At 47.3% G+C, this 25006-nt stretch overlaps 2 protein-coding genes across 2 annotated transcripts; one reads left to right on the forward strand and one right to left on the reverse strand.

Moving 5' to 3' along the window:
* Positions 1 to 211: 211 nt before the first annotated feature.
* Positions 212 to 6720, reverse strand: MRPS18B (mitochondrial ribosomal protein S18B). The gene is made up of 7 exons (XM_043908041.1): positions 6559 to 6720; positions 5095 to 5203; positions 4722 to 4819; positions 4527 to 4595; positions 2874 to 2940; positions 1354 to 1413; positions 212 to 774 (listed from the first exon to the last, which is right to left on the reverse strand). Exons 1-7 carry the CDS (start codon positions 6634 to 6636, stop codon positions 479 to 481), a joined length of 777 nt encoding a protein of 258 aa, XP_043763976.1. The 5' UTR covers positions 6637 to 6720; the 3' UTR covers positions 212 to 478.
* Positions 6721 to 7134: 414 nt separating this feature from the next.
* Positions 7135 to 23331, forward strand: PPP1R10 (protein phosphatase 1 regulatory subunit 10). The gene is made up of 20 exons (XM_043908040.1): positions 7135 to 7287; positions 7512 to 8039; positions 14139 to 14257; positions 14862 to 14948; positions 15103 to 15238; positions 15653 to 15704; positions 17425 to 17502; positions 17653 to 17826; positions 18008 to 18113; positions 18210 to 18322; positions 18783 to 18883; positions 19136 to 19280; positions 19357 to 19515; positions 19624 to 19870; positions 20036 to 20099; positions 20205 to 20399; positions 20535 to 20610; positions 20836 to 20949; positions 21115 to 21825; positions 22082 to 23331. Exons 3-20 carry the CDS (start codon positions 14151 to 14153, stop codon positions 22189 to 22191), a joined length of 2775 nt encoding a protein of 924 aa, XP_043763975.1. The 5' UTR covers positions 7135 to 7287; positions 7512 to 8039; positions 14139 to 14150; the 3' UTR covers positions 22192 to 23331.
* The last annotated feature ends 1675 nt before the right edge of the window (positions 23332 to 25006 follow it).

Below are 25006 nucleotides of genomic sequence, written 5' to 3' on the forward strand. Positions count from 1 at the left end.
TAGTGAGAACACTGTGCCTCCGGCATAGGGGGCCACAAGTGATCAAGAGAGAATGGTACAACTGCTCATTTCAGGTGGCTTCTGGTCCCAAGAGCCCACGGGCAGGGTTGGCTTAAACCTGACCACTCCTCTCCCCACAGCAGCACCCACTGCCCACTCCCTCACCAACCCCAACCCCCACCCCCACCAAAGCATTCATTTGAAATTCAGCCCAGAGACAGGATACAGCTTTATTGTGGGAAAATGCAGCTGGCACAAGTCTGAAATAGTAACAATGTATAACCCATCTATTTACAACAGCAGGGACTGAGGTTTCCCATACAAATCTGTACTGCCCTCCCTCAGCCTCATGGGTATTCATCCCTTTCACCAACAATCATCTCTGGTGATTGAGCTTGCCACTGGCCACAAAGTAGACACAACTCTTCAGGATGAAGTACTGTCTACGAGACCCGCTGGTTCCCGTCCCAGTCTACACCTACAGAGCACTCTGGGAGCCTGCCTGCTCAGCGGAGGTGGCTTCAGTGGGGGCCGTGAGTGGCACCTTGGGCATTGACTCAGGTGGAGGGCCACTTTCTTCTCGGAGATGGCCCTGGTAGAGCCGGCGAAGGCGGGACAGCTCTCTCTCTGGTGGCTGTTTCCAGCTGTACCATGGATACCAGGGGTCACCAGAAACCAGAGTGGGGGCTGGTGGAGTAGCACTCACAGCTCCATGAGAGGCACTGAAGTCAAGGTCCCGGGGTTCAACCTGGGGAATGTGGTAACTGAGGAGACCTAGGGGGTTAAAAATAAAAGACAAAGCCAGGGGAGAGGAAAGGGGTAATTCAGATTAACAAAGACAATAAGGAAAATAACATTTAAAAGGAGAAAGGGACCAATCAGAGCCACTGGCTACATTTATGCATGTGGTGTGCCACCCAAAGGTAACTGGCCAAGGGGGCAAATGTGGGCTGACGTGCTGCCTGGGCTCTTGCCTGCCAAGCTGTGCAGTCCTGTGCCAGGGTGAGGAAGCTGCATCTACCCTCACAGAGGGCTACCTGTTCCTAACTTGTGCAAAAGTGTCATGGAGCCCAGGGTCAAAAATTTATACAAAGTTCTTATGATCTAGCCATGGCACTGGGACCAACAGTTACAAAATAAGAAGGCAGAGAAAGAACAAAGGGACAGGGCAATGACAAGGTAAGAGACTCAGGAGAGGAAACTAAAGGACTCTGGAATGATGAAAGGAGAGATTCTTGAGAACATGTTGGGTGCTACTTCTCAGATAGCTGGGAGGATTTATATCCACTCTCCAGCCCTAAGTCACTATCCTTATGCCTAAGGAAACTGCCCTATGCCCCTTCTCATGCTCACCATGATCCCTGGCTTTCTGGATAGCCTGGGTCAACTTCTTGTGTTGCTTCATACAGACCCCTGTGGGGAGAAAAAAGGTAACTCACAGCTCATTTTATAAGGCACAGTAAATAAAGAACACACCTGCTTCCTTATCGTGATTGAGGGTTAGTTATGGAAGACCAGCTCTACCTAATGACCCCATTCCCCTGACCTCTCCATGAGCCTCGGTTTCCCCTTCTGCTCAGTGGCAAGAACGTTCTCTGAGAACCAGGATGAAGACTTAGGAGGGTCTGGCCAGTACAGAGAAGCCATTTAACAGTAAAGGCTTCAAGACAGCGAGCAGAACACCATTCAAAAGGCAAGTGTGGTGGGACTTTCCTGGTGGCCCAGTGGCTAAGACTCCCACTCCCAATTCGGGGGACCTGGGTTCCATCCCTGGTTAGGGAACTAGATCCCACATGCCACAACTAAGAGCCTGCATGCTGCAACTATAGATCCCACATGCCACAACTAGAAGTTCAAGGATCCTGTGTGCCACATCTAAGACCCGGCACAACCCAATAAATAAATAAAAATAAATATTAAAAAGAAAAGCAAAGTGTGGTTAAAGGGCTAACTTGGACAATCCAGAGAAAGATTCAATAAAGGAAGAAAGGATTTCAGATCTGGGGAAGATTATCTGAGAAAGTGGCAAAATAGTCCTTCAGCCTTTTACAATTTAACTATAAAACTCTTCTTAAAACTCCCTGGGAATTTCCTTGGGGTCCAGTGGTTAGGGCTCCTCATTCTCACTGCTGAGGGCTTGGGTTTGACCCTTGGTCAGAGAACTAAAATCCCACAAGCTGCACGTGCAGCCAAAAGGAAAAAAAAACCCAACTCCTTGAAAAACCAAACTCCACTGACCAGGCTACCACCCCCTAAAAGGGTGGATTCTGATTATTCTTTGCAAATTTATCTTGCTTTGGAACAGAGGTTGGCAAACTGCTTCTGTACAGGGCCATACACCAAAGGCACTGTGGCATATATTTTAGGCATATATTATTGTCTATCTCAGCTCAACTCTGCCATTGCACCCTGGAAGCAGTCGTAAACAGTATGAAAATAAATGGACGAGAGTGAGCTGGATTTGGCCTGTGGTTGTAGTTAGGGAATAAATAGATGTGATCTTGAATTGCTGAGCTTACACCAAATTTGGGAACTCTAACTGAACTGTCAATCACATTAAAGAACAGTCAATTTATGAGAAGGCCTTCCAGAAAAGTGAAGAGACCCTAGAGAAAGGAAACAATCAGCACCATTTATCTTTTAAGAGCTCCATTTAGATAGTTTGCTTATATTAGTACTCACCTGGATCTTTTGTCCACATATAATTTATTCAGCATATGACTACTCCCTTTAGATCAAGATTTCCAAAAGGTTCCATCCCACTTTTTATGCCATTAGTAGGAATCATCAAAGAAATACCTGTCTGTCTTAATAAACATAAGAAGTGCTATAATAAAAAGCTATTCTGGTGGTGATGGGGATGATGGGCTCACCTGTATATGGAGCATGGAAGATGATACCCGTGTGGGCACAGACAAACTGTTTTAAGAGCTTCACGTTCTGTAGAGAAAAGTAGTGGAAAAACAAGAGAGAGGAAAGGGAAGTCAGCAAAATGTTTAGAGGTTAATCACCATGTCCCAGTTTTAGCCCCATCCCTTTACTGAACACATTTTCTTGCAAACTTTCCCTCTTTCTGGCCTCTTAACCATTTCACATGCACATCCTACATTCTGAAACTGAGACTCACAAAGAATTCTCTTCTGCAGGGGTCAGGTTAAAAAGTCAGCTCTTCATGCAACAAATTAGGGACAGCGGGATGGCAAACCCTTGAAATCACCCAGAAAATGTAGTATGTGTTATTTGTTTGTAAGTGACTAACTTATATGAAGGTATGTTATATGTAATGTATGTATTTGTTAAGATCAATTTTAGAGATTTAATAGTTAGAATGACTCCCAGCCAGCAATTAATCACAGGTGATAAGACTCCCAAAGGAAAAGCAGGTAAACTGGCAGAGTGCAATGGCAGGTGGACTCATCTGCACTATTCCATCTGTAACCTTTCTCTCTCCCTTAGTCATGTAATTTCTTATAAATTGTATCAAATGATTACAGCCTTTTTTGGTAACTAGTAATACACAGCTGAAATTGACAAGTATCTCCTGGACTCCTCTACAACCTGTATCAGAAAAAGCCTGGAAGCAATCAGACTCCTGCCTCTGTTGACTGACATATGAATGCCCTCCAACTTCCCTGATAACCAGCCAGTCTCTGCTCTACTATCTTCTAATACTGCAAATGCAGAAGAGCACTTTTCCACTGTCATCTTTATAGTTTCTGAATCCTTCAAGAAACAAGTCCTCTCCTCCTCACAAAGAAGGGTTTTTTTGAAAAAAATAACTAGATTATACATTGTTTCGTGTATCTGCCCTCCCGGCCCGTCTTGACATGTGATCAAACATCAATGACAACAAAATAAAGAAAATCCCAGGAAAAAACTAGTCCAATCTACCTGAAAGTAACTGATTGATATAAATGAACCTTTGGGCATTTCCCTCTCATTAGAAATGAGCATTTCTCTTGCCAATTTAGACTGTAAACTTCACAAGTAAGAGATGAATCTTTTATACATAACTCATGAAAGTGAAGTGAAAGTCGCTCAGTTGTGTCCGACTCTTTGTAACCTCATGAACTGCAGCCTACCAGGCTCTTCTGTCCATGGGATTTTCCAGGCAAGAGTACTGGAGTGGGGTGCCATTTCCTTCTCCAGGGGAATATAACCCATGGTAGAAGGCAAAAGTCTGGAAGGAGGGACTTCTCTGGTGGTCCAGTGGTTAAGAATCTACCTTCCAAAGCAGGGGATGAGGGTTTAAGCTAAGATACCACATACCTCGGGGCAACTAAGTCCATTTGTCTCAAGTAGAGAGACACCCTCGCCACAGTGAACAGCCGCTAAAACCCAACACAGCCATAAGTAAATAAATAAATACTAAAAGCTGGAAAGAGTAATGTTTTTACATTGCCAGAAAATTAATGCAAAATAGACTTAAGGGGCCCAGGGTATGAAGAATAGGGCACCTAAGGTAATCTCTTTTAGTACTGCAAGGAGACTCCAAGTCTTTATACTGAAGACAAGATTCTCCTTACCCTAAAGTCAACATGAAGCTTCTGATCCCGGCAGATGGGGCAGGGGTTCCCAGCAACTTTATTTCCACGCTGTAGAGAAAAGAAACAGGCAGGTAAAGACGTTCAAAGCCCTGTCAGAGAAGTATTGCTGCCTCTATCACTATGGCCTCCAGCCCCACTCCACGTCCCATCCATGTGCCATCCTCAGAAACTCACAATACACATCTTTCGAGTCCGCTGTGGGGGTATTCCGCCTTTGTGGTTTCGACGGTAGTCAGCCCAGACAGGGCGAGAACCATAGCGGTTCTGGTATTCTGAAATGAAAAGACCATACAAGCTATTCCTGGGTGATGGTGGTGAGGTGTCTCTGTCCACTTATTTCAGACCTCACTTGATGCGCCCCTTGTCCTTTTAGAAGTACCTTCTGGAGACTTCCCTGGTGGTCTAGGCAAGTGGCTAAGATCGTGTACTCCCAATGCAGGGGGCCTGGGTTGGATTCCTGGTCAGGAAACTTGATCCCACATGCTGCAGCCACGACCTGGTGCAGCCAAATAGATAAGTAATAAATATTAAAAAAATAAACAAGTACCTTCTGAATCCAGGTACTTCCAGGGTTCATCCTCATAAGGGGAAGCAGGAACTGGGGGCAAAGAATCATCCTCAGGGGGGGCTTTGGTGCAAAGAGTCTGGAGGGGAACCTATAAAAGAAGGGACAGAGAGAAAATGAGACAAGAGTTCAAGGACACAACGTGATTGGTTTATTAAACGTACACCATAAGCAACAGAGGGGAACCTATTAAAGGAGGGGCAGAGCAGAAATGGTTGGATGGCATCACCAACTCAATGGACATGAATTTGAGCAAGCTCTAGGAGACGGTGAAGGACAGGGAAGCCTGGTGTGCTGCAGTCCATGGTGTCACAGAGTCAGACACAACTGAATGACTGAACAAGAGGGAAAACGAGACACTGAGTTCAAGGACAAGAACTGGGAACTGACTGGTTTATTAAATCTACACCATCAACAACCGGTATCCCTGCCTCCAGCTGGATCTCGCAAGAAAAGGTAACATTGGAAGATAAATAGGATAGGTGACTGGGAAGCAAATTTATTTGAAAAGACAACTCAAAAACCTGGCACACATAAGGTTTCTGTGCTTCCTGAAATGAACTCAGTGTAATGGAGAAATAGGGAGAATGTCTATCTTCTTGGAGTTAAGATGTGTGGTACGAAAAGGATGTAAAGGACAGGTGAGTCTCCCAACTCAATTGAATCCTCAATCACTGAGTTGCCCGGTCTTATAAAAAGTTGGTCAACATTCCATATGGCAGAACAAACTTGAGTCCTAACGCTATGTCCGAAGCTACCAAGTCTATAATTAACTCTGTGGTAGCCCCTCTCATCACTCTTCAGTCCCACTGTAGGGAGCGGCAGATGGGCAAGCCTTCCAAAATCACCCTGCCCCATCAAGAATCTGCCCTACCAAGAATCTCCAGGGTGGTAAGTACGTGTGGCTGAGGGGAAACCGCAATCCAAAGTAGTTATGCTCTCATGTACGCTCTGGTTAAGAAACTGATTTAGTGAGATAAACAGCCGAGAAACTGGTCCCCCGGTCGTGAGAATGCATCCTGGCTTTACTGAGCGATAGCGGGCTGGTAGTAGTTAGTGTCCCTCACAACCCAAGGACACACTCGGGCATCAAAGATTTAGACACCACCATACATACAGTTAACAGTGGTTTGTGTTTGGCCAAGGGGTCCAATCCATTCCATCGCCTAATTATCCAGCCGAGACGGAAACTTGGGAAGAGAATGACATCCAACCATGGCTCTTTACCCTTGTCTCGAAATTAGAAAACGCGCTGTACTGAGGAGTGAGAGGGGAAGGGGGAGGATGGTGGAAGCAGAGCGTTTCCTTGACAGCCAATGTATAAGCACTTGGGAAGGTCTCCACTCCTGGATTCCCGGCAGTGGATCGACGACCTCCAGAAGGTACAACCCTTCTGGAAGGTACAAACAAATCTGAGGTTGTACAAAATGTGCCCCAAGGAGTTACCTGAACTCCGTAGGCACCTCTGAAGGGCGAAATGTTAGGAAGGCGCCTCAGCAACATGTTCACTACGGAGGCAGCCATCTTGACGTACCCGCAAAGCAGGAAAGTCCGCAAAGGAGATTGCGCATGTTCCAGGAACCAGAGTAGGGTGGGGCCAAGGACGACCCCGCAGTGCGGAAGGCGGACGCGCGTCTGCGTCAGGACGGAAGCGTGAAGGGGGGGGGGTACGTAAGGCGAGGGCAATTTCAACTGCGTCATAATCGAATTCGGCCTTAAAATTGCATTTTTGCTGAACCAGTCACTATGACTCTTAGCTAACATTCTTAGAGTCTGTCTTTTAAGCAATTTTGAAGTCGCTTTTGACCGCAATGCTTTCATTGCGCATGCGCCGGTCCGATTCTACCAACCCTTGATGAGACATGTTCTCGAGGGCGGAAGTGGTGGAAGCGGAAGAAAGGGAGGTACTAGGCTGCTTGGTCACGCGCACGCGTTAGGGGGCCCCCCAAGGAAGGAGGCGGAAGAAGGTGCCCGGGGAAGGGGCTGAGCGAAGGTTAAGGCCGGATATCCAATCAGCTGGTGAATGGTGTATCTGGTTGACCAATGAATTCACGCCTCGCTCATATTGTCTCGCGAAGAGGGCGTTTCACTAGCACGTTTGGGCGCGTTGGGCGGTGTCCTCGTATAAAAGACTCCGCCCGAGCGGGCAGTCGCCATTCTGGGGTTCGTTTAGAGGTAAGTGTTCCCATCTTGTCGGTTGGTGGGTAAAATTTTGCTCGGAGAGTTGGCCTGGGGAATGGGTCAAACGGGGGCTCAGTTGCGAGCCATGACTCGTATTAAGCGGCTGTGTTCGGGGTGGGACATGGAGGTGTTTGGGGACAACAAAAATGGTACTTTTGGGTGTTTTAAAGCAGCCCGTACTGATTATATCTTTCTCCCTTGTGTTCCTTTTATCCCAGGTTTGAATTTTCTCGGAGAAAGACAGGCCGGCCACCAGGAGAAAAGAAACAAGCCGCAGCAACATCTAAGCCCTTGAAAGGATCCAGAGAGAGGGGGGAAAGGGAAAAGAGCAGCCACCAGCCCAACCACTTGTGTCTTCTGCCCCTTCCCACCTATCTTGCCCACCCCACCAGCCCACGCTGCCTGGGACTTGAAATCTGTGGCCGAAGGACCGTCACCACATAACTTCAAAAATAATCAACCACCCTCCCTTCCCAAACTCACCCAAGTCCACTCATCCAGCGTTTACTTTTTTTAATCCACTCAGAACTTTTTTTCTACGACCCCCCTCCCTAAATGGAGTTGGGTGGGGGGGGAAATGAATACTGAGTTGGCCTTTATTTTTTCTAAAGAGATTTTTTTGATCCAATGAGGCCCCCCAAATAATTGAGTTTTGGGTCCTGGTTGGTTGTTTTATTTTTTTCTCCAAAATTTTAATCCCCTCCCCCCCTGAGCCCGAGGTGCTGACGTCGCAAAAAAATTGGATAGTAAGTGTCGAATTTTCAAAAACCAGCCTTGCAACAAGAAATCAACGTTTCCCGTTGTGAAACCAAAATAATGAGAGGAAGAAATGAGACCATAGAACAAATAGAGAACTGGAGAAGGACCGATCCGGTCACTTAATCTCCATTAAAAAGGGCCTTTGGGTCTAAAACAGTGTTCTCTCTCCCTTACCACCTACCTCTTCCCTGCTCTGTTGCAGGCAAGGAGAGGGTGGAGGGAGGGCCTGCGAGTTAGGATTTTGATGGTTAACCCTTGGTAATCCAGCCAATTTCCAGACTGCCAAAGCTATAAGTGTTTGCTTTTTATAAGGAGGAATGGTTACCTTCCTCTCGTTAGCAGTCTTCAAAAGGGTTAATGAGCTCACATACAAAAGATGGTGGATCTTGTGGCCCAGAAGTCCCACTTCTTTGTGTGTGAGACAAGCAGGGCGCTTTTCAATTTGCCAGATTAATAAGCAATCTGTACATAAAGATTGCAGGGTAAGGAGATGGGCGGAGAGCAGTAATAGTTGGGTATATTTTTAAATGATTGTTAACTCCTCTCAATTTTAATGTAATATGCTTGGGGTATATTTGTGTGGTTAATTCAGGTGGCAATCTAGGAATAAAGATTGCAAGACACTTTAATTCAGGGCAAAATATAATCTTAGTGCCAATACATACAAGATTGATAGTTGGGGAGGTAAAGAATGTTTTGTAATTGTTGCAGATTGCATAGGTTATTTAAAAGAAAAAGTAACATTTTAACTTGATACTTTCTGGTCGGGAGAATACAGTTAGAGGGTGGAAAGGTTGGGGAAATGTGGAATTCAGGAGTATTAATTTTAACAAGCCATTTAGTGCAATTGAATGCTATCTAAAAGATTTGTGTCGTTAAAAGGAATTTTTTTTTTTCTTCCCTGCTTCAATATGGCGACTTTCTTTGTCCTTTTGTCTTCCAAGCGGCGTTGCAGGTTGTGTCTTGACCCATTTTTCTCCTGTCCTCCCACCTCAACCCTATTTGTTGAGAGGGGTCCAAGTCCTCCCCCCCTTTCCCTTTATAGGGAAGATGCGGGGGGGTAGGGGGCGGTGGTCGTTAGTAGCAAGTTGAACCTCAATTGCAAATTCAGTTCCTCCCCGCAGAAAATTGTTCTTTCAAATATTTTAATTGCTTGTATTCTCACAAAGCTCTTATTGATTCAAAATAGGTCAAAGACTATTCAGGATGGGGCTGCTTTTTTTTTCTTTTTTTTTTCTAAAAAGGGGTGTTTTAAAATGTAAAGAGCTACCGGCGGAGCCTGGATAGCTTTTAAGTTTGAGTCCTCTTCTCCATTACAAAATGGCGTCCCAGCTTCTTTGTTTTTCCTTCCCCGTTTGCCATCCAGAGCTTAGGGCCGCCCTAGAAACTTGGTCAAGGGGGAGGAGCCGCCCTGAAAGGTGATGTAATCAGCTTTCTCCCTCGTTTCTCCACCCTCTCGAAACCCCGCCCCCGAGCAGATGCCTTCTGGATTCCTCATGCACGCTGCTGCTAGACGGGAAAAGCCATTTTCCTTATGTTCTTTAATCTTTTGTAACCATTATCTTAAAAGGAAAAAAGCTTGTAGCAATTAGATCTTGAAGCTGTCTCCTTGGGCAGCTCTAGTTTTTGTATAGAAGGATCCCGAGCCTGTTGCTTTTATTTTCACCCTCTCTCACTCATCACTACTGCTTGGAAGTTTAACCTGCTTTAGTTGCCTGGGGTGGAAAACCAGTCAAACAGCTGTATTTTAGGTCTGGAAGCTTTAGCGGGGGTGTGTGTGTGTGAGTGTGTATTGGGGGATACTGGGAGAAAACACAAAGATTGTAAAAAAGTAACAGGAGTAAACAACGGGCCTAATGGCCCTGAAATGTGCGGTTTGTGCTCAGGAATCAGTCAGTCCTTGGGCCTCCTGCGTTTGGTCGATTTGTATAATGAAAATCTGGGGGAGAGTGGGTATTCCAGGACTTACTTCTAAATGGCCCTTATTCCCGCCTCTGGGTGTGGGGTTAAGCTCTTTGTGTTCAGTGCTGTATCACAGTTCTCCAGTTGCTTAGCTCCTGTACACTGGTACTAAGATGAGAAGTGAATCTTTAGGAAAGGAGGCGGCAGGTGTAAGCTCAAGGCAGGGGGATTCAAGCTACGGTTTCTGGTAAGCAAAACCTTTCTGGTATTACATTTCACAATCTTCATTTCTTTTTTTCCCAAAGAGCCACCCTTTTTTGAATTTCTTTTTTCTTCCCGTCTAAAATTCTTTGAATACAGTGGGAAAATAATGTCCTCGTTTTTCAACTTGTGCAGTGCTGTAGCATTTGGTGCATGTTTGAAAACCATGCCCGAGTTGAGGGTGGTATTAAGGGTCTTGTCCCTTTCTTACCTTTCTTCCTCTCCAGTTTTTCCAAGTCAAATCTTAATCAGACTCTACTTTTCATTTTTTGAAGTCCTGCCCTGAAGCCGTGAAGGGTCTAGGCAGAATTGGAAAGCAATTTTTGTACAACTGCTTTGTGCTGACTTGGTGAGACTATAGGGCTAATTTTCTGTTGGGTATGGATTCTCGAATGACTCAACTTCTGGATTGGTGGGAGGGACTCTTCCACATGTCCTATTGACCACAAGTTTTTTATCTTTTAAGCAGTTTGCCATGTGTCTCTGCAGCATACCTACCTTGGGAGCTGAACATTCTACCCACTGGGGTTCCTGATCTCTAGTGAGCAGGGGATTATAATAAAGAAGATCTGCCTTAACGTGGGAGATGGGAAAAAGGTCTCCTAGGGGACCCACATCCATCCCGAGAACGGCGGACAACCTGATCATTAGAGTTTGTGGCCAGAGTTCTATCCTGGGACCCTGTCCTCTGGGTTGGGGGCTGAATTTACACTTTTATTGAAAAGCAAATAAGCTTTGGAGGAGGGCAGGGGCTACCAGCTTTCCAGAATGATTTTGAGGGGCGGGGGGCGGCTTTCTACTTGAGAGGTGCAACCTTGTGAATCACCTGAGACATAATTCAGTTCACTGTGGAGACAGACTAGGAAATGCATCAGTTGCCTTGGGAAGTGGTGAATGTAAGCTACAAAGCACTTCATTTCCAGAAGTGCTGAGGCCTCTTAAGTTAAACTTGGACTCCCTCCTTTGAGTAGTGATTTTAAACTTGCATAGAATTTTTGTCCTGAACCAGTTCAGTTTTGATTCATTGGTGATGGGTACAGAATAACTTTGGCTAGGGTAGATAACTTTTCACCTTATTTGATAATTCTTCAGTAAAATTTATTTTGGAGGCAGGAGTTGGTGTCACTTCTGGACTTAATTTTATCTCTGGTAAGAAAGGTTGAACGTTGCCCAGTGCCTTGTGTCTGCATGCCTCTGCCCTCAACATTCTCTGAAAGGAGAGCCCAGGTTAGGACAGAGTAGAGAAGATGCCAGAGGTTGCTTGCCCGCCACCCTCCTATATGTTCTGCCTTCAAGGAAATCAAAACATATGCCCTGGATTATTTTTGTTGCCAGAAAACTTCCTTAAGCTTTCCTTCCAGGCTTCTGATATGTTATGACACATGGTCACTGCCCCTCCTTTCCTGGTCAGCTCCTTTGCCTTTTTCTGCTGTAGGCCTGTGCCAGAGTTCTAGGCTCTTCATTCCTTTCCACTTGAGTGCCTTGGACCTTTTTTCTAAATGTACTTACTTCAAAATAAGGCAGTTAGGTTGTAAGCCACTTGGGGTCCTTCTAAGTGAGTGAAAGCTATTTTCCCTGAAGAAAAACCATCATGAGAAAATTCACCTAGATTTTAAAGCCACATGATTGTTTGTGAGATAAGTTTAGTTATATTTCCAGAGTACAAATAATAGGAAAACTGTAGTGCAAAATGAATGTTTTAACATTTCTTCTGCTTTGTCTTCTAGCTTTCCTTGGCTATTGTCTTTTATTCTTGCTTGCTATGATTGGAAAATAAAAAGTTGTCCTAGTCCCATTCCTAGTAGAAGGCACTGGACAGAGTTTCTCCATGTGCTCACTGGTTTCTCTCGAAAGAAGCTTCTCTAATCTCCCACCTTAAGCAAAGGAACATTTGAGCTCAAGTGACAGGTTTTTTTATGTGTGTCTGTGAAGGAAGTAGGGCAAATGGGTCTGTTGGCCTAACTGGTGGTGCAAACGGGACGGTTCCAAAGTGCTGTGTTCCAGCTCTGGCTTTGAATCTGAGGGTCTAGCCATATTTAGGGGGTATTGGTTTGAAATGAAGTTACATGGAAAGCTTTTTGTCAAATGGCATATCATTGGTTACTTAATGATATATATTACTTGGGAGTCACTCTTGCTTTTCCAGTCTCTAGCACGTGGGAAATCTGTTTGATGTATTCCTTTGTTGTGTCTATATATCACTTTATAGTGCCTTACTACCTGGGGAAAATTCCTTTATCCTCGTGTCTGTCTCTGTGTGTGAGAGTCACCACACTTCAGTGGGTTTGGCCTGTGGACTTCTAATTTATCTGGTATTGGACTTGAATGTTTTTTCCTCTGACCTCTGACCTTAGGTTCTACCTGCCCTTGTGGAGATTCCAGGGCAGCAGCAACAGCAGTTACCCCAGATTCGCTCACCTTTCTTCTTCACTCCTTGTGTTCAGCTCACAGGTTCTGGTCTCGGGAACCGGGTCTCCCCACCACTGCCACCTCCAACCCCTGCCTCTGCCTCTTCTTGGCCTAGGTTGTTAGGACCTGGAAATTTAGCAATTTATTGACTTTTTTGTTGGGAAGAGTAAAAGGTTGAGATTGTTATGCTTGTTTTTCTCTTTTAGCTTGAGACTAAATATCACTGTTTGACGTGATCTCTAAAGAAGCCTGCTTTCTGCAGAAGCATAGTCATCTTTGTAGAACACCACTGTTTCCTGTCTTTGTCTTTGCACTAGATGCAGGAGGCTGTTTTCACCTTGCCACCTTCCTACCCAGTGTCTTGTTTCCCAGATGTCGATATTACTAAGGTGCCTTTTCTGCGTCTCAGAAGCCAGTGTTTAGGGGCACTGTGGATAAAAATCCTAATCAGAACCATATTGATTCTAAATTACTTCTCCTGAACTTGGGGTCTGGCCTAGAAATGGCTTAACTCTTCTCTGTTCCAAAACAACTGTGTTTAGCTTTTAATTAACTCCTTTTCTAACCTGGTCTAAAGTAGCTACTTAAAATTTAATGGCATTTTCCCAGCTTCTGGTTTTATTTGTTCTTTCCTTTTGGCTTCATGGTTTCTAATTTCAGGCCCTCCTCAGGGATAGTGGGTGGTGGTGTGGGTGGGGAGTTAGGAGTCAGAGCTTCTTCTTTGCTTTTGAAACCACAAACTAATCTTGCCCTTAACTTTGAAACAATAAAAACTTGTGCAGTGTTTGATTAATGAGGGACCTTTTTTTTCAGGGCTTAGGAGGACCTGCTTGATTTTCGTTACCTCCAGTTGTCTGATTTCTGGGAGCCACCCCTAACTCCCATGGGGGAGAGGATCTGTTTTCAAGTTTTATTTCCTTCTCTTTGACCTACAGCTTAGAATGATTACCTACTGATGGAAACATAACTTATCCTGCCACCTGTGGCATTTGGCTCTTTGTGAGCTAAGACAAAAAATAATTGACTCATGGAAGACACTTAGTCCAACACCCCTGATTGGCCCAGTTCTTCTCAAGCTGATAGTTTGGGGGGGTGGTGTGTGTGTTTTAAGGTAGATTCATTAACTAAGGAGAAACCATACATAATAAGCAAAAATGCCTTGGAGAGTTGAGTGTTTTGGGAATGTGAACCTTAGCTATGATACACTGTGAAGTCCAGTTATCCTAGGAAGGATGTCACTTGGAGCAAGAGGACAGGTGCTGCCTCAGTCTTGCAGCCTAATTATTATTCCTTCAGTCAGTGTTAACACAGTGCTTCACTTGCCAGGGCTGTTCTCATAGTGGGGACAATGGTCTGTGTTGATTTTTCTTATCTGGGTAAAGGTGAATATAGTTGAATGTAGATTGAATAATTAGTCGCTACTGATCTGTCAAATGAAGAGATGGAATTTATTAGAGACAGTTGGAGCTGTCCTTGCCACCCATTTATTCTTTGTTTTTGTTTTATTCTCTTAGAAAACTTTGATCATGGGTTCGGGTCCCATAGACCCCAAAGAGCTTCTCAAGGGCCTGGATAGTTTCCTTAACCGAGATGGGGAAGTCAAGAGTGTGGATGGGATTTCGAAAATCTTCAGGTGAGTCTGTACCCTTTGAATTTGTTGTGAGTAGAGGATACTGTGTGTTGTAATGTGACTATCCTTAAGGCAGATAGTGAAGTGTGTTCCTGAGAGGAGTGGGAGTCAATGGACTAGGATTCAAATCCAATTATGTTAGAACTGGTGATAGTAAAGTTGGCCCCTGGCCCTAATGGCCTCTGGATATTTAGAGAGCCACAGTCCCAAGCGAAGGAAGGAAGCAGGGGAGCCAGGTGACAGGAGTCTTGGTTTGTTTATGTTTTCCTTCAGGGATCCTCAGGTTTTCCAAGAGAAAGCAACTTAGGACTGAATCAGTCCTAAGAGATGGTAGTTGAAGGCAAAGGCTTTCACCCGGAAGCGGCCTCAGACATGTCCTGTGTGTGGGGGAAGCAGGGACACCCACCTCCCCAGACTGGAGACTTCAGTGCATCTTCTCCATTGTGTTCCACCCTTCTGGGGGTTTCCACATCTCCCCTAATCCACCCCATCCTTCTGGGGGCCTGTGCGATTCCCCAACCCGGGAGCAGAGTCCCAAGTTCTCGGGAATCTCTGGGCACTTCAGATTAGACACCCTTGGTTTCTAACTGTGCTTCCTCTTTTACAGCCTGATGAAAGAGGCACGAAAGATGGTGAGTCGGTGCACGTACTTGAACATTCTCCTGCAGACCCGTTCACAAGAAGTCCTGGTCAAGTAAGTGGGGACCTGGGTGACTGGGATGGGGAGATGTAGTTAGAAGTGGGCTGGTGAGGCACGGGATTCCTCGGTCATTGAAGGGGGACAAGGAGGGTGGGGTGTATTCCCAAGGCCCAGGAAGGGCATCACAGATCCCCCTGCCTGCCTGCAGGTTTATTGACGTCGGCGGTTATAAGCTTCTTAACAATTGGCTGACATATTCGAAGACGACCAACAACATTCCCCTCTTACAGCAAATTCTGCTGACCCTGCAGCACCTGCCCCTCACTGTTGACCATCTCAAACAGGTACCTTTGGTCTTTAGAATCCTGATTCTTCCTTTTTGGTTTAGCCTAACAGATGAAAAACCCACATCCGTTCTGATGTGGCTGCAGTCTTGGACCTGTGAGGTAGAATAGTTAAAAAAAGTAGTAGGAATTTGGAATCAAGATTTGGTTCAAATCCGTCCCCTTTAATAGGTGTATGACATGGGGCACTGTGTGTATCCATGCCTCAGTTCTTTGATCTGTAAAATTAGAGTGATTGAACTTACCTAAGTGGGTTGATTTAGAGTAAGAATATGTCTCCAAGGGCTTTGTACGAGAGAGTGTGCAGTGTTAGTGGCTGTTGAGAGACTGAGTGAATCTGTGGGGATGGTGAGCTCTGGGGGGGCAACTTTTCCTCCTGTCACTTACCGTCCTGTTGCTCCCTATCTTTGATAGAACAACACAGCCAAATTGGTGAAGCAGCTGAGCAAGTCGAGTGATGATGAAGGTGAGGGCCTGTCCTTTCCTAACAACATACATGCTGGTTTTCCCAGTAAACACCCTGCTGTTAGGGCATGGCAGAATCGCAACTCCTGGGGTATATCTTAGCTTTGATAGCAAGAGATTCTTTCCTTTTCTAGGACAAAGGGTTTTGGAGCTCCTGGCAAGGGTCAAACAGTTCTGGCTTTTCTTTTTTGTATTTTTAATTAATTTATTTATTTTGGTGGTGCTGGGTGTTCGTTACGGTACACGGGCTTTCTCTGGTTACGGTGAGCAGGGGCTGCTCTTCATTGTGGAGCACGTGGTCTGGGCGCATGGGCTTCGGTAGTTGTGGTGCACGGACTTAGTTGCTCCACAGCCTGTGGAATCTTCTGGACCCGGGACTGAACCTGTGTTCCCTGCATTGGCAGGCAGATTCTATACCCACTGTGCCACCAGGGAAGTTGCTGGCTTTTCTTTAGAGAAAAAAAGGATTTACATCCATCCAGGAGTTCACCCCAAATTTTTTTACCCAAGATGTAAACCAGGAGCACAGGATATACTAGTTTCCCACAAGTGAACAGTATTGCAGCAGAGCTGATCCCCTGATCAGAGTATAGGCTTGCTCTTTGTGGGCAATGATGTGTTTGGTCCCTTTGGAAAGAGGCTATGGCTTTGGTGTGGTGGGACCATCCAGTCCTGAGCAGGCCTATCTGTAGTTCCATTAGCTGGAGCAGAAAACCCTGGGAACATTTTCCAGGATAAACGATCTTGATTTTGTTTTAACTCACATTGTGGTGTTTAAGTGAAAAATATTCCCTGGCTTTCCATCCTTTTATATGATGAGCATTTCACTATTTTTGTGACATCTCAGAGTAGTTTTGTAGGATGGTCTGTAACACAGAAAGATCCTGTTAAATCATTGTCCGTCTTTTGATTATCTGCTAAGGTGTATTGGTTCCTCTTTCAGCTGGCTTAATTTTGCTGCCTTCATTATTCTGTGCTGACTTTAGATACTGAAGTTTGTACATTGCTTATCAACTGTGTCCCTGGACCACAGTATCAGTTGCTCCCCAAAGATGTTAGGATATTATATTCCTCCAGTGGGGATGCACTGGGTTCATACTGCATTAGGTATAAAAGTTACCAGTTTTGTGACTGTTTTGATGTTCTACAATAGTCTCATCATTGAATGAGCCCATAATTGGAACATTGGCCTGGAAAGAGATACTGTAGGTAGGAGATGTTATTTGCCAAGTACAGAAGGAAAGAAAGGGCAACAAAGGCATTTTCCCCCCATGTATTTAGAAATGTTTATCTTTAAATTCTCTGACCATCTTTTTTCTCTAGATAAACTGTGTTCACTCATCCTAAATTGGTCTGTTTTTCAGTTTCTTTTTTCACTCTTGCAACATCTAATTGATTTTTTAAAAGGCTGTTGTCACTAGTAGCATTCTAGGAAAAAAAGGTTGCCTAGAAAATACTTTTAAAGAGGATCTGAATGTGCCTCCATGAAATTTTGCATTAAGTTTCCCTTTAGGACAAGGTAGACTAATACAGTTTCTTTTTAAATCTAATAGCCCTTCAGATACTTGAACTCTGCCCACCTTTCTCCTGATTTTATTGTAATAAGTGGTTAGGGGTAGAGCACAGGCACGGGTTTATTCTGCCATCTTCTAGTTTTATGACTTGAATCTCCATGCAGTATGTTACATTACTTAGGCATTTCCTCTTTCTCTTACCTGCAGAACTCCGGAAATTGGCCTCAGTCCTTGTCAGCGACTGGATGGCGGTCATCCGCTCCCAGAGCAGTACCCAGCCTGCTGGTAAGCTCTTTGGCCCTTGATTCCTTGGATTTCTTTCTTTCTTTCCCACTGGGTTGTGGCCTTCCATGCCCATAGCCTGCTTTTTACTTCTGACAGTCTTTTTTTCTTTGTCTAAATAAAATCCTTTTCTTCTCTGTTTTTCCACAACAGAGAAAGATAAGAAGAAACGGAAAGAAGAGGGAAAGAGTCGAACCACCCCTCCTGAGCGACCGGTGACTGAGGTGAAGGCTGAGACTCGGGCTGAGGAGGCCCCGGAAAAGAAGAGGGAGAAGCCCAAGTCTCTCCGCACCACAGCGCCCAGTCACGCCAAGTTCCGCTCCACCGGTAAGACTGCCTTCTGGCCTCTGGAGGGTCTGTGGGTAGGTACGCAGCCAGGCCTACAGACTTCTACCGTAACTCTGAAGAAGACGGAACACTAGTGGGTGAAGCGTCACGGGGGTTTATACGGCTTGATGAAGGTTAAGGGAGGAACAGTCCGTCTCCAACACCAGGTCTTTTCTCTCAGGACTAGAGCTGGAGACCCCGTCTTTGGTGCCCGTGAAGAAGAATGCCAGTGCAGTGGTGGTTTCTGACAAGTACAACCTTAAACCCATCCCCCTCAAGCGTCAGAGGTACGGACCACATTCTGGGTTCTGAACGGTTGGTGTCTGTGGCCCTGAGGGAGAAGGAAGGGGCAAGTCTGGTGCTGACCGTTCCCTTTCTCACAGTTCTGCAGCTGCCCCAGGAGATGCTGCCCCTCCTGCAGAGAAGAAATACAAACCACTCAACACAACACCCAATGCCACCAAAGAGATCAAAGTGAAGATCATCCCACCACAGCGTGAGTCTAAAGTGGGAGTATGTACTTGGAATTGGGAGCCAACTCTTCATGGGAATGAAACTCTTTTCTCCACTTTCATTTGATTTCTTGGTGTCTTTTAATGTGTGTACCTGAGAAATTCCCTCCATGGGAGTCATTCAGATGGCTTAGGAGTGATTTGAAAGATGGAGTAGGGAGGCTTGCTACTCAGTGACGGGTTGGGGTGCTCCCAGCTGTCACGTTCGTGGGGACTGGCTTTGTCACTTACTTGAGCTGTGATTCATATCCAGAGCCATGGCTTGCCTGCCTTTAAAAGAAAGAAAGAATGACAATTTTTTGTGCAAATCCCCCTACCTACACTTCCTGCTCACCTTGAGCTTATTGTGTCCAACATTCAGGCAGCGTCTCTATTGACCAATTTTCTGCTCAGACTTTGTAAGAAGTCTGATGATGCTATTTTATGTTTTTTTTTCTTTTGCAGCTATGGAGGGCCTGGGCTTTCTGGATGCACTCAATTCAGCCCCTGTCCCAGGCATCAAAATCAAGAAGAAGAAGAAGGTGCTGTCACCCACAGCTGCCAAGGTACGGGCGCTGGGCCGTAGGTACCAGTGACCAGGTAGAGAAGATACAGGGAGAGGAAGGGCCCAGCAGCTTAGAGTGCCTGGGGAAGGCAGGAGGCATTTCAGACATAGACTGGTGGCGGCAGAGCATTGTCAGAGACGGTTTTCCTTGACAGGAAGTGTCTGGGGATCCTTCCTGGAACCTGAACAAATTGCCCTGCCTTGACCTTGACTTTCCTGTGTGCTCAGTGACTTTCTTTTTCTTCCACAATAGCCAAGCCCATTTGAAGGAAAAACAAGCACAGAACCAAGCACGGCCAAACCTTCTTCCCCAGAGCCAGCACCTCCCGAGGCTATGGACACAGAACGTCCTGGGACCCCAGTTCCGCCTGTTGAAGTCCCAGAGCTCCTGGATACTGGTGAGTTCAGAACCTGGATCAGGTTTGGGGGTTCTTTGAAAGGAAGGGACTGGTCTGAAATCACTCCTGCTTCCAGCCTCTTTGGAGCCAGGAGCTCTGGATGTGAAGCCAGTGGAGAGTCCCGGTGATCCTAGCCAGCTGACCCGGAAAGGCAGGAAGAGGAAAACTGTGACGTGGCCGGAGGAGGGCAAGCTGAGAGAGTATTTCTATTTTGAACTGGATGAGACTGAGCGAGGTGAGTGATCCAGTTTCCTCTGTAGGAGGTGGGGTTGAAGGACTTGGTTGGTAAACGGACTTGGTAGGGCTTACTTTCCCCTCTTGATTTTTTTCTCCTGGATGATAGTAAATGTGAATAAGATCAAGGACTTCGGCGAAGCAGCTAAGCGAGAGATACTGTCAGACCGACATGCATTTGAGACAGCCCGGCGTCTGAGCCATGACAACATGGAGGAGAAGGTGCCCTGGGTGTGCCCCCGGCCCCTGGTGCTGCCCTCGCCCCTTGTCACCCCTGGAAGCAACAGCCAGGAGCGGTATATCCAGGCTGAGCGGGAGAAGGGGATCCTTCAGGAGCTCTTCCTGAACAAGGAAAGGTGAGCAGGAGGGGGATCGCTCCCTGAGGTATTGAGCCCTTGAGGGCAACGGGCCTTGAGGTTATTAGAAGAGGGGTGGGGGTTAGGAAGAAAGTGGAGGACCTGAGTAAATAATTTGACTGTCATTCTTTTATTTTTTTCTATTGCCTGCGGCATTCCTGACAGTCCTCATGAGCCTGATCCTGAGCCCTATGAGCCTATCCCCCCAAAGCTCATCCCCCTAGATGAGGTGAGTATTGCATGCTGATAGAGGCTGTGATTGTATTAATGCCTCTTTCATGTGAGACAATCTCTTCATCCCTTGTTGGTCCTGATTGTCCACTTGTTCTTCCAGGAATGTTCCATGGACGAGACCCCGTATGTTGAGACCCTAGAACCTGGGGGGGCCGGTGGCTCACCTGACGGAGCAGGTGGTTCCAAGTTGCCTCCAGTCCTGGCTAATCTGATGGGGAGCATGGGTGCCGGGAAGAGCCCCCAGGGTCCTGGAGGAGGGGGCATCAACGTGCAGGAGATCCTCACCTCCATCATGGTACGAGCCTCCCTCCTGCTCCTCTCCTGTCGTCTTGCTCTTTATGCCCCTTCTGCTCACCTTCCCGTCTGCTTCTGCCTCAGGGTGTTAGCCTTGTCCTCTGTTGACCTTGTCTTTAATGTCCTTACCTTACAGGGTAGCCCCAACAGTCATCCCTCAGAAGAACTGCTGAAGCAAGCAGACTATTCAGACAAGATCAAGCAGATGCTGGGTAATCCTCAGGGCCAGCCCCCGGGCCTGGGCGAGGGGACCACCAGTGGACTTGGGGGAGCACGGGTGTTGCCACTAGGCGGCAAGACGTGGGAGGGGAAGACTGGACAGAGAGCGGTGCTCTGCCAGGTTGGTTGGAAGGGCTGGCTGGATGCACCTAAGCGGGAGGACATCATGCCGCTCTTCTCGAATCCTCTTGCTGACTGCTTCACTCCTCATTCAACAGTGCCACATGGACTCTTAGGCCCTGGTCCGATAGCCAATGGTTTCCCACCTGGAGGCCCTGGGGGCCCCAAGGGCATGCAGCACTTCCCCCCTGGACCTGGGGGGCCTATGCCAGGTAGGTGGAGAGCAAGCGGTTGGAAGGGGCTTGTCTGCTGGATTTGGGCCTGGTAACAGCACAGGGTTGACCATACCTGGGGGTGGTTTAGGTTGGGAGATGGTGGTCTCTAGGTATAATTCAGGTAGCTGACATTATCTCTCCCTTTTTTTCCCCTCCTAACAGGTCCCCATGGAGGCCCTGGGGGCCCTGGTGGGCCAGTGGGTCCACGTCTCCTGGGTCCCCCACCCCCTCCCCGGGGGGGCGACCCCTTCTGGGATGGCCCAGGTGACCCTATGCGGGGTGGCCCGATGCGGGGCGGGCCAGGACCTGGCCCTGGGCCATACCATAGAGGCCGTGGTGGCCGAGGAGGAAATGAACCTCCTCCTCCTCCTCCTCCATTCCGGGGGGCCAGAGGAGGTCGCTCTGGAGGCGGACCCCCAAATGGACGAGGGGGCCCTGGTGGGGGCATGGTTGGCGGCGGTGGACATCGTCCCCATGAAGGCCCTGGTGGCGGCATGAACAGTGGCAGCGGACATCGTCCCCATGAAGGCCCTGGCGGTGGCATGGGTGGTGGGCACCGCCCCCACGAAGGCCCTGGCGGTAGCATGGGTGGGGGGCACCGCCCCCACGAAGGCCCCGGCGGTGGCATGGGTGGAGGCAGTGGACATCGCCCCCATGAAGGTCCTGGTGGAGGAATGGGTGCTGGTGGTGGCCATCGGCCCCATGAAGGCCCTGGACACGGGGGGCCCCATGGCCACCGGCCTCATGATGTCCCTGGTCACCGAGGACACGACCACCGAGGGCCACCCCCTCACGAGCACCGTGGCCATGATGGCCCTGGCCATGGAGGAGGGGGCCACAGAGGGCATGATGGTGGCCACAGCCACGGAGGAGGTGAGGATGCTCCCCGTCCCCCTACACAGCTCTTGGTGTCCTGTACAAGTTTCTGAGGGACCTCACTACTGGGGGTGTGTCAGGCAGAACATGAGGTCACCTCACTCCCAGTTCCCAGCATGCCCGTTTTACCCTTTTCCCAGGCCCCCAAGACTAGGTCTCTGAAAGACGGCTCCCGGGATGCCTTGGACTGGGGGGATGCGTGGCACCGACCTCTGAGCCTTCCTATCTAACAATTCCATCCTCGTCCCCACAGACATGTCAAACCGCCCTGTGTGTCGACATTTCATGATGAAGGGCAACTGCCGCTATGAGAACAACTGTGCCTTCTACCACCCGGGTGTCAACGGGCCCCCCCTGCCCTAGGGACCACCTGCCCGCCCTGCCCACACACACCCTGTGGACTGCAGCCTTGCTCCTTCCACTCTTTATGGCTTCTGTGAGGCCCATTTCCCCCTTCCCCCAGCTGATGAGGAGCCGGCCCCCTCAGTGCCCACACGCCTGGGTTCTGGGGGTTTTCTGATCACTGGTGCGCATTGATGTACATATTTTCCTCCAGTCTGGGGAGGAGAGAGACTGGACACATTCTGTACCCTGGACTGCTGAAGAGGAGACCCAGTTGGCTTCACTTTTTGAGGAGTTTTGCCCTGTATCCCAAGCCCCTTTCCGGTATTACCCTTCACACCTGAGAACCTAAAGCTGGTTATCCTGGAGAACACCTCTGCTCTCCTGCTGTGGGTTTTCCACATGCACACGGAACTCTGACGTGGGATCAGCTGCACTTATGAAATTCTCCCAGCCACGTTCATTTCCCCATGGGTGGGGATGTAAAGGGGTACCGTGTACCCCACTGCACTGAGAGGGCTCAATCAGGCTGGATTTGAGTTCTGGAACACATCATCCCCACCCCTCCCCAAACACAGGCTTTTTACATTGAGTCCTTTCTCGAGAAAGTGAGACTTTTGCAATCTTCGAGGACACTCAGGTTTGCGCCTTGGGTGTGCTAGGTTCAGTGATGGCAAATCACATCTGCAGCCCATGAAAGTTTTAGCTGGCAGAGGTGAGGCCATGGCGGTGGTCCACCCTTGCCTACAGCTCCTTCTGGAAACTGTAAAACAGTGAGACCAGCTTTTCATCAACTGAAGCCTGGCATGCTGGGCCTGACAGTCACACTACATGCACTGCCTCTGGGAGTGAGCGTGCTCCTGGTCCCCACCTGGAACCTCGTAGGTGTGAGGCCTCCAGCTCCCTTGCCCTGTCGGCCACCTCTGAATCCCCAGCCAGGTACCTTCCTGGGTGGATTCGATAAGATGACCTGCCCTCTCCCAGTCCTCTCCTTCACCCATCTCGGCATCAGTTGTTTTCTATGAAAACAGTGGATTGGTTAGGTTTTGTGCAGGGTCTTGGGTTAGAGCCACAATGGATTTGAGGATGAGTATTTTCTTTTTCTTTTGGTTTTGTATATTTTGTACATTAATAATAAACAGTGGAAAGAGAAGTATTTAACCTCCGGTGTGTTTGGACTCTGTTTAAAAAAAAAAACATTATCAGCTGTGGTCAAAGGTTCATCAATACCTCTGGAGTGTGGTTTTCAATCCTAAGTGAAACACGGGTGAAGGAGTGCTTTGACTATAAACACCACACACGGTACAGGGTAGGTGGCATGCAGTCGAACGCTGGGGAGGGCAGAGCTCACAGATCACCTGAACTGCAGGAGGTATAGGCATGTTGATTCTAGCTGATCCTACCAGCCCTGTGACTAGCTTAGTAGAGGGATAAGAGTTAAGTGAAGAAAGAAAGATCAAAGAGCAGTTCCTAGGGATGGAAGGAAGGAAAAACAGATGGATTCTTGCAAGACTGAGCAGCTTCAGTGGAAAAATTTTAGAGTGTAGACAGCTTATTCCCAAAGAGCAGTGTAGTGGGAAATACCCCTGCTGCTAGGTGTAGACTCAGTTATTTTCAGATCTTAAGGCTAGGTATTGAGGGCGTAGTTGATGGAGTAAGATTCCCAGGGATGGGAATTCCCTGGTGGTCCAGTGGTTAGGATTCAGCACTTTGACTGCTGAGACCTGGGTTTGATCTCTGGTTGGGGAACTAAGATCGTGCAAGCTGTGCTGTGCAGCCAAGAAAGAAAAGTATATTTAAAAAAACACTCCTAGGGAGACAGGAGGTTTTTCCAGAACACGGGGAGGATTAAGTTTAAATAGGAAGTTCTGCTATTCTATATTAGATATTAGATTACATTTTGTGGGGAGAGGAAAAGGGAGGGTGGGGATTTGGGGCTACAGGTTGAGAATAGTGGTTTCCAACCTTTCAGCATCATCAGAATCATCTGATGGGTTTGTTAAGACAGATTGGGCGTGGGCTTCAGCAAGTTTTCTGATTCAGTAGGTCTGGAATGAATTCCAAGATTCTACATTTCTAACAAATTCCCAAGTGTTGCTGATTGCTGATCTGGAAAACACTAAAAAGACACAGCCCTAGAAGACAAGTTTCTCAGCTGTTGTTTCCAGGATTGGCCACAAGAGGACAGCAATTCCCTAAATTTAACGCCACCTACACTTTGCCTGATTTTATCCTTTTGCCCCTTCTTGGGAGAGTGTTCAGTCAGCCTACTGTTGCTCTGTGCACTGGGAGAGGACCTGAGAAGACATAATACAAGGGCCACGCTGAAAAATAACCAACGAAGTACACAGCTCAAGTCAAAAAAAGTTAAAAATTCTTGTGCTTCTGGTTCCATCAACTGCCTGCTTCTCCCCTTCTTCCCTCCATCTCCTGCAACAGGCCACAAGAACCTTTTAAGAGAACTTCACTTTTTCTATTTTAAAACTAAATTCAGCCATTTTTCTTGCAAATTCTCCATGAAAACCCCAAATAACCTGTCACTTGAGAGTTTCCTTTTTTTTTAAGGCAGGAAGAGTTTGAGCATCTGGTCCATGTCACTGTACCCATTTCTGTTTCTCTAAGCCTTGCAGACACATCTCTTTTTTCAGGTGGTCTGTTCCTCCTTTTTTATTCCATTTCCACCCTCACCCCCAAAATTACCTTTTAACTTTTGACTTCTCTGTCAACCCTTGCCCAAGCACACTGGTTCAATCTCCAATTCTGAATCACCATTATTCTATCTCTCCCATTCCTGCTCCCAGGCAGTACACCTAATGTTGAAAAATCCTGAAACCCT

Source organism: Cervus elaphus, chromosome 7, assembly GCF_910594005.1.
Source record: "Cervus elaphus chromosome 7, mCerEla1.1, whole genome shotgun sequence".
Taxonomy (NCBI): domain Eukaryota; kingdom Metazoa; phylum Chordata; class Mammalia; order Artiodactyla; family Cervidae; genus Cervus; species Cervus elaphus.

Bases quoted from the DNA above. Each gene is read 5' to 3' on its own strand.
- MRPS18B (XM_043908041.1), bottom strand. From the start codon at position 6,636: ATGGCTGCCTCCGTAGTGAACATGTTGCTGAGGCGCCTTCCTAACATT. The intron at 4,596-4,721 runs GTGAGTTTCTGA...TTTTCTCTACAG, and splicing joins GGACTCGAAAGATGTGTATT to CGTGGAAATAAAGTTGCTGG. The intron at 2,941-4,526 runs GTAAGGAGAATC...TTTTCTCTACAG, and splicing joins AGCTTCATGTTGACTTTAGG to AACGTGAAGCTCTTAAAACA.
- PPP1R10 (XM_043908040.1), top strand. From the start codon at position 14,151: ATGGGTTCGGGTCCCATAGACCCCAAAGAGCTTCTCAAGGGCCTGGAT. The intron at 14,949-15,102 runs GTAAGTGGGGAC...GCCTGCCTGCAG, and splicing joins TCACAAGAAGTCCTGGTCAA to GTTTATTGACGTCGGCGGTT. The intron at 20,400-20,534 runs GTACGAGCCTCC...CTTACCTTACAG, and splicing joins AGATCCTCACCTCCATCATG to GGTAGCCCCAACAGTCATCC.